Below are 9,423 nucleotides of genomic sequence, written 5' to 3'. Positions count from 1 at the left end.
ATAAGAAATTTAGAGTAACATTTTTATAAATGAATTATGGCCAATTTCAAACAGACTTTAAAGCATAAAAAAGAAAGAAAAATCAAAAGAAGACATTGTATGGAAAATAATCATTACAAAAAATTATAAAGAAATTTCAGACTATAGTTCAAAACTCAAAATAATAGTTCAAACCAATATACAAAATAACAAAATAGTTCAAAACAATAGTGACAAAAACCTCTGCAACTGTTTTTCAAAATAGGCCTTGAAGATAGACAATACGTCCAAAACGTTGACGTCCTCAATAGGTACGAGATTTCTTATACCATTAGAAGCCACTCATCTCCAAACCATTACACTCCCACCTCCATGTTTTACAGAAACTAAGACGTTTGGCTTCACGAATTCTTCACTTTTCCTTCGCCATGTCGTCTTTCTGCCGTCAGATCCAAACAAATTAAATTTACTCTCATCGGAGAACAATACATTTTCCCCAAAACAGTTGGTTTGTTGATGTAATCCCTAGCAAATAAGAGCCTTTTTTTGCGATTGGTTTCCCTGATGTAAGGTTCCTTTCTCGGGACCCTGCTTTCAATTCCTTCAGAATTTAAAACATTTCCGATTATTATAGTGCTCACACAGACCCCTCATTATTGTAGACTCACACCCACCTTCATCATTAAAATGGTTACCCAGACTACTCAGATAAAGATATTTTAATTATTTTTCGTATTCATCTATAGAATTCGTAATATTACATGAAAATAACGAAAGCTTTTCATAATTGAAAATTTGTCTTTTAATAATTAATAATTACTTCTGAAATGTAAAGAATTTTTTTACATCCTTCCCAGTAAACAAAGATAGAGAGCAAATTCTTTTTTCCTTAGTTATATTATGTTTGAATACATTTTTATTATAATCAATATTTTTAATTTAATTTATCCTTTTTTTTTTGACAAGTTTTAATTGTACTTTTTACTAAGGAACCTCAAACTATTTTATTATTATTTAAATTCATTATATAAATTAAAGACAAGGTGTGCAAATACTTTCTTCGGTCACAGTAGGCAGTAGAGAGAGATGGGTATTTTGGCGGCTTTTGGGGATAAAGTATCATTTCAACTATAGATAGTTTCCATGGGAACGGATTGCAGCGTTATTTATGGAGGTGAAGAATAAGGTGGTGTTACGGTTGTAATATTTTTATATAAAACACTGGCGAATATCTGTGTAGATATTTAGGGGTTAATGTCGTAGTTTGGGAACTGTGGAGGGGAGTACTACAGAAACTTCGATGGTCTGAAGTAAACTTTTCTTTGTATTATTTCATTATATATTAATGTTAAATTTAGTTATTTAACTTAAGTTCAAGCAATCCACAGATTTTCGTTATTTCCAGGAAAATAATAATGTGGCACCTAAGCAGCAATTTAATCATTATTGTTTTGTTTTTTTATTTTTGAACTTTTATAATTATCTCTTCTTGTTTTTAATTTTAATTTACCCCCTTCTCCCCTGAGCGTGGCCAAATATAAATACAAATATAACTATATCACCCATTTAAAATAGTAGTTATAATGGGTATTTAGAAAGAAGTTTTAGGATGTGGGATGTTATACAGTCTTATCCAAGAACATTGCGGGTACATTGTTAATCTCCGAATAATGCCTGTATGTTATGAATTAATTTTGGAAAATTTCATGAAAATTACTTCTTCTACGAACGATGTACAAATAAATGCCCATAGTTGGGCAAAAGTTGAAACTAATAACTAATATTACCATGGATACGATATCTATTTATCAATGGTTCATTCATGAATAAGGGTATGAATCGTATCCATGGCAATTTTCGATATAGCTAATTTTTTACCATCTCTGGTACAGGTGTCTATTAGTTCTCAATGGAGCGGATTTCGTTGTTCGCCAAAATAAATGTTGATTTTTTGTTGTTGGGAAGAAACTTTTGTTTTATGAAAAAGATTTTCTTTAGAACTATAGCTCTAGCAGAGCTCATGTTTTTGAAAATTTACATGACTTTAAATAATATGCTATAAATTCTTTTAGTATTGTTGGTAGTTTTAAGGCTGTGGAGGTCCGAATGAAAAATGAGCGGAATTTTCGTGTTTTTCCAATAAAATAAACTTCAGAGAGCACCTCGAATACTTTAATATTAACTTTTTAATTACGTTTACTGTATCCTTTGTGTAGTCTAATAAAAAAAAAAAAAATAATAAACAATGCGAATTTTTTTTTAAACGAAATGGCTCGTAAATTAAATTTTGCCCTTTTAAGCTCCAGGAACAGTCGCCATTTTATATTCTCTAAAACTATGGTTGGTAGAGTTATTATTTTTCAAGGATATAAAATCATTCAAACTTATTTCATATGCATTTTTATATTCACCTGAATATTTGTATCTTCAAGGTAAGCAATGTCGTCAATTCGCCGAGGACGTCTCCAACTGTCATCGTAGGGGATTCTGCGATCTCGTCCAATGGAAGAGGTCGCCAATTCCTAATGACTACTGAACCTGCAAATAATTATTAATTTTATTAAAAAAAAAAGTATAACAAAATAAAAGTAAGCGTTTTAACAAAACGTTTTATCATCAACCTATCTTGCCTTGAAGTAAAAAAATAAAACACAACAATGCTCGATTTAATCATTTATATCTTGCGACGTTTCGGGGATATTGCGTTCCTCTCTGCAGGATCTATGATATAATATATATTATTAAAGATAAGCTTTTCTATGATTGTATATATTCAATTATTTAATAGAAAGAAGTCAAATAAATCAATAAGTTTTTTTAACATACTTTCGCTTACTTATAGGGTTGTCATAAAATTTTATATGTAGTGGCCGAAAAAAAAAATATATATAGTGTACCAAGATATTAGATCAATAACTAGATTTAAAAAAAAAAAAATGAAAGTTTAATGAGAGTCTTTGGAGGAAAGGAGAGGGGAGGTTGAGGTTGCAGTTAGTGTTAACTTTTTTTTATTCTAAGCCCTGATGAAGGCCTGAAATTCTGGTCGAAACGTCGGCACAAATAAGTTTTTACTTATTTCTGTTCTTCACTGACCGCACCACTAACTATCTTTTCCCCAATTATTATTATATAATGGAATTTTCAATATCAGAAATAAATTTAATGTGTATCAAAAGTTTTTTTTTATTGATAAACTTTCCTTTATTTTTCATTTCCTAATATCTTCAGAATGACAATTTTTTTTTTTTTAGATTATGACTGAAGATAAGATAGAAAAATAATAAAATTTTAATTGCTACTGTTCAATCTAGATATGAGTCCGAAATAATCTCTCAGGGGATTTAATTATTGAATTTTTTTCTTCACACTTTTGATCAGCGATTTTTTGAAGAGACAGCGAAATGAAAGAGTGATTTACTGTTTAGGATAGATTAAACCAAGAGACTACCGTAATTCAAATCACAAAAGGGACGTTCTATTGAACGTTTATATTGAGCGAAATTGTTCGTATTGGGATTATTACACTTTTAAAAATTTTAAAAATTGCTAGATAATTATTTTAGAATAATAATTGATAGTATAATTTTAGAACAAACATTTTTGACAAAGCAATTATGAAGTATGTTATAAGAAATATCTTGTGAGAGTGAACCTGAGGGCCGAAACGTCGGAGAGTAAATAAACTAATTTGAGAGTAACGAATCAAAGAAATTTGTGTTTCGAATAAGGTTTACCCACTCTTAAACAAATAATTAATATTTATTCTATTCAAAAGTTTATAAATTACTTAATAAGATCAATTTTTGCCAGATATGCGTTATTATTAAAATTATTATATAATTTTACTCATTTTAGGTTTTTTCGACTCTAAAATACTGCCTGTATTGAGCACCGACTCCAATTGATTTTGGACCTATTAGATCGATATTTTGATAAATACAATAAAATTGTTTAAACATCGATATTAAAAATAGAACTCACCTTTTGCAGCTGCAGCATTATCCTTATGATACCCCAGCCTGTTGAGTGCGACAGACACCAAGTCCTGGATGGCTATGGACATGGGAATTATGACGAAGCTGTCCGCTTCCACAATTGGTGGTCCACCGTCCACAGACCCTCCAGGGAGAGCCCAGATGCTCTCGACGACGCAATGAACAGGTAAGCTTCGTCCTGCAACATTAGAACAGATATTTGATCAGTGACCTTTTCAAATTCAGTTCAGGTGCTCAAACCTCTTCGGTGAGCGCAACTTGATTGTAAAACACACATAAGAAAAAAGTAAGATTTTAAATTAAATTAAATATATGTTACATAAATATAAAATGTTTCCACACTTCTCTTCAGCGCTACAATTGAGGCGACAAAAGAAAATTAATATACAAGTAATCTTAAATCTAAATAAGAATCATAATTATGAGAGATAGTTGACCGTGGATGATAAGTGGGGAGAAGATGGTTGGGGGTGCGGTCAATGAAAAACACAAATAAGTATGATTAACTTATTTTAATGTGCCGACGTTTCGGCTAGAGTTTCTGGCCTTCTTCAGGGTTAAAAACAAAACAAGATAACAACCACAGTAAGTATAGAAAAATAAAAATATATAAAAAGAAAGTATAAACAGAATAATTAGAACACATACAATGAATAATTTTATAAAATAGTATTGAAAATAATTCCCGCTTCTCTCATCACTTCATTTTATTAATTCTATTTTATAAAATTATTCATTGTATGGGTAAAATTATTCTGTTTATACTTTCTTTTTATATTTTTTTATTTTTCTATACTTACTGTGGTTGTTATCTTGTTTTGTTTTTAGCCCTGAAGAAGGCTAGAAACTCTAGCCGAAACGTCGGCACATTAAAATAAGTTAATCATACTTATTTGTGTTTTTCATTGACCGCACCCCCAACCATCTTCTCCTCATCTAAATAAGAATCATTTTAAGATGACGTTTAATATATCTTCCCCCTACATACTACTAATTTCAGCTCAAAAATATGTAATCAAACAGAAATTACGTTTTTTAAGTTCTGGATAGATAAATTAAGAACATACAGAAAAAATAATTTACTATTATTAACACACAATTTTTATCCAAATATACTCTCGAAATTTGTTTTGAGAAATTCTCCAACGTTTAGGCACTCAGGCCATTTTCAAGGAGACAACCGATAAAATTTTTTGTTTTTGTATTAATTACATTATTTCCTTAACAACCCACTAATATTTTTTATTATACCTTAAATATTGATGTCATATTCTTTAAAATATTTTCAGCAGGCTAATTGCCCATGTCATATCTTTAAAATAAATTAAATATTTAAATAATATCATAACAGTTTGAAACAATGTTTTTAAATTTATTATTTACTTACATAAATCATTGTTTGAAACTCTTATGATATTATTTAATTTATTTTAAAGATAAGACATGGGCAAATAGTCAGCAGAAAATTTTTTAAAGAATAAGACATCAATATTTAAGGTATAGCAAAAATATTAGTATGTTGTGAGAAAATAATGTAATTAAAACAAAAATTTTTATAGGTTTCCTTGAAAATGGCCTGAGGGCCGAAACGTTGGAGAATTTCTCAAAACAAATTTCGAGAGTATATTTGGATCAAAATTGTAATAAACTAGGGTTGTTGATAGACTATTGACGACTTTTAAACGTATCTACACGTTTAGTAAAATTCTATACTTTGTTTATGATGTGCCACATTGCAAAAATTTTAATTAAGTGTTTAATTATTAAATACTTTATTATGAGGTGTAGATAGTTGACCGTAGATTAATGATTGGACAAGTTTGTCGGGGGGTGCGTTCAGCAAAGAAATACATAAATAAACAAAACCATATTTATTTACCATATTTGTTTGTATACTATTCCTTTTCAATTGTATGTTACTCTAAATGTTGTTGCTATCTTTGTTCTATAGCCCTGATGAAGACCTGAAACTCAGGTCGAAACGTCGGCATAAAATAAATAAATATATTTTTGTTTATTTATGTTGTTCTTTGCTGACCGCACCCCCCACAAACTTCTCCAATCATTAAATACTTTAATTGTTTATATTAAAAATCATTAATTATTATTAATTGCTTTAGATAAAAAATCATGTTTGAGGCTACCCGCCCCTCGAGGGTATCCAACCTTTTTCTACATTTCTTACATCGTTATCTCCTTTGGGAGTTGTAGCAACATTTTAGCTAAACTCGATTTTCCGGAACTCTATGTGAATAAATTTTTAACCATTGTCTCAAACAATGCCATAATGATTCAATTATTAAATGATCTTTAATATCGGCTAAATCTTATCCTCTTTTAAATAATCTGCTCATATTCCCCACAAGTTGTTGAATAGGGTTTAATCAAACAGGGGAAAGCCTTTGATAGAGGTTATGAAGGGAGTTTTTTTTTTATTTCCATAATTTTTTCGGCTCTCAAAAAACAAGAGACCAGAATCCAATAAAAAAAAAAAAAAAGGTCGCATTGAATGAAAACTAAGTGAATGACAGCGGGCTGAGATAAAGTAAGAGACAATGATGCGGATAAGAAAACAATATTCCCTTATCAGTACGAACGTCCATTGCTCATTGGGTTCTTTGATGGCTACTTCTTGCGCACTAAATCACTTTAATGGCTGCAATTAGCTATAATGTGCAATGCAGTTATTATATCCTACTGCCTCATATTTGTCGTCCATTTTGTTTTTTTACATAACTAACTCAGCCTTTTGAAAAGAAGACATTTAAAAGTATTCTTTGCTCAAAAATTAATTTCTATTACTTTTTTTTTCTGAAGGGTTCTAAATATTATATCAATTATATTTTTCAAGGACAGATTAAACTCCTTTTTTTTGATTTCTACAATTTTTTTATTTTATTGGACGTTTAGAGCTAAAATCAGTTCATCTTTTATCTGCTATAAAGTATAATTCGTATTTAAAAATATGAAACCCAATAAATCCCATCAAATCAACAGTATCCTTTAATAATGTTGCACTTTCTCTTGTCTAACAGATCCGCTACCTTGAACTATATCTGGAAAAACGACTTTCCTAATACAAGACTGAAAAGCTAAGAAACTGCACGTCGATTCCGACTATTACAGCACTTACTTGACAAACGGTCTAAACTTACAACTAATTACAAAAGACTAATCTACTTGACTGTAATAAGGCCTAATTTAGACGGAGTTGAGCTTTGTGGTTCCACTAAACCTTCGAATTCCTCTCGTATCCAATCCTTACAAGCCAAAATCCTCTGTAAAATCCATTATTCTGCTTACTTTGTCTCAAACCAAGTCATCCATCATGGATGTGTGAACCAAGGACCCCAATGTTCCATATGTTGCCGATTTGACGAGAACCAGAAACCAATTTTTCATGATAAACTTTGTAACCATCTAAACCTACTTGTTTCTAAACTGGCTTCTCCTTCATTACCTGGTAATTCTCCTATGTGTCTGAAAAGAATATGGCCTCGAGATCTTCTCCTCTAGAAATGTTATTATATTCTATCATCAGTAGATTTTCCATATGTTTGTACAATGTCATTTTATAACGAACATCAAATTTACTTATTGTGTATTTTAAAAAAAAAAACATTAAGTTATGGTTAAAAAATGTCGATACTTTAGGAACAACTGGTATAGTCAATACAATTCCGCTCAACAAGAGCTCAAAATTCGAGAAATCCATTATTAATTTACAAATAAGACAAGCGATTTAAAATTTCAATCTGCACAGGGATTCCTGGCCCACAGGGTTGGCTCACGGCTACAGTGAAACAGAAAATAATTATCTGCTTCAGCCGGATTCGAACCCTATCCATCCCGAAATCATTTCATTCGCCTAGACTTCATGGCCTCCATTATATTGCCGAGTGCAGGTCATGTGTAAAGGCTATTCGGCGTTGTGTAGTAATCCCGATTCTACGTTTAAATCATTTTGTTTTTTGTTATATAAAGTCTAAACAATACTTACGAAAACCTTGAGGAATGGATTTCCTGAACGTTAGCGGCAAGGATACGTATCAATTGATTGTTGATCCTTAATTTTAATTTTAAATTATAAAAAAATGACGATTATGATTCGATTGTCAATAAAATTGTATTTTGTAATTAAAAAAATTATATAATAAACTAGCAACCATTATAAAAAAAATTATTGTTCTTAATACTGAGCCTACAGTCTTTAAATTATTACTGAACTAACAAGGATCGAAAACGGCGCCAGAAATCTAATGATGGTACTAAGGGCTATTGAAAACGTTTGTATCAATAAAAGATTCTTGTCCCCGGGCAATTGGATACCATCTATTGAAGGTTAACACAGCTCGTTCGTGACATCTCATTTGCTTACATGTTTTGTACATAAGGGTTGTAAGATGAGGGTAAATCATAATTTATTTAAAGTTTCGGTCTGGATTAAGTCTATTTAGAGTAAATATATTATATAAAATTACAATATTGGTAAAAAAAAAAAAAGTTATTTGTATAAGTTATGACTTATTGTAACACAGTCCATTAATTTTATGAATAACATCTAATGACCTAAAATATAATGAGTAATTGACCAAAAATATTATAATTTGTTTTTTATTAGGATTTATTATTTCGTCCAAACTACAATAATTTCTGCCGGGTCTACAAAAACACGTGAGGACGGAAGTTATCGCGATGGAAAACTATGCCTTTGCGATTTGCTAACGCTGGACGCTTTTACTCAATCGCTGCCTTAAATTGTTCCAACAGGGCACAGTTCTGCGATATCCCGTGACGTAGAGTGAGGGTTGTCTGTGACCAATGCTTGAATGAGGACGACCCGAGCGCTTTGCGTCTTCCAAGTCAAATTCTCCTGTTCTGAACCGAGCAAACCACTTAGGAACGAGGCTTTCTCCTAAGGAATCATCGCCATACACACTGCAAATTGTGCTGTCTGTGCAGCGGATTTTTCTTTTCAGAAAAAAAAATCATTAATGAATTTTTTTCTCTTCTATTTTGAACAAGCAAAATACCACTTAAAGATAAGGAATCTCGGTTGAAACTGATGCATAAAAGCACCTTAACTAATCCTTTTTTAGAATATGTAAATATTAGTGATCAAGTAAACATGATTTTATAAACACAGAGAGGATTAAATTGAAATATTGAAAAACGCTACGATATTATTTTACAACCCAATATTTTTGTTCAGTTATCTTGAATTGGCGGCAAAGTGGCTGGTGGATCAGGTTTATGATTTATTGTAATCTCGAATTAAAATTAGATAATTAACTATTATATGTTGATGCTATAAGTTTAGGTCCCACATATTATTTTCTAAGATCGTTGAAGAAACTGCACATCGATTTCGACTATTACAGCACTTACAAGACAAACGGTCTAAACTTCCAACACATTACAAAAGACTGTAATAAGGCCAATCTGGACA

General features: G+C 30.9%; 1 protein-coding gene across 1 annotated transcript in view; it reads right to left on the bottom strand.

The window, feature by feature from the left end:
* Positions 1 to 9,423, bottom strand: part of dve (SATB1_N and homeodomain domain-containing protein dve) — a gene marked incomplete in the record, with an annotated part of 161,152 nt that overhangs the window by 26,296 nt on the left and 125,433 nt on the right. The window contains 2 exon segments of the mRNA XM_067047484.1: positions 2,391 to 2,517; positions 3,961 to 4,152. Of these exon segments, the coding sequence (XP_066903585.1) occupies positions 2,391 to 2,517; positions 3,961 to 4,152 (319 nt within the window).

This window comes from Halyomorpha halys, unplaced genomic scaffold, assembly GCF_000696795.3.
Source record: "Halyomorpha halys isolate HHAL.00 unplaced genomic scaffold, Hhal_1.1 Scaffold405.1, whole genome shotgun sequence".
NCBI lineage: Eukaryota > Metazoa > Arthropoda > Insecta > Hemiptera > Pentatomidae > Halyomorpha > Halyomorpha halys.
This window is presented reverse-complemented; position numbering and strand designations above follow the sequence as displayed.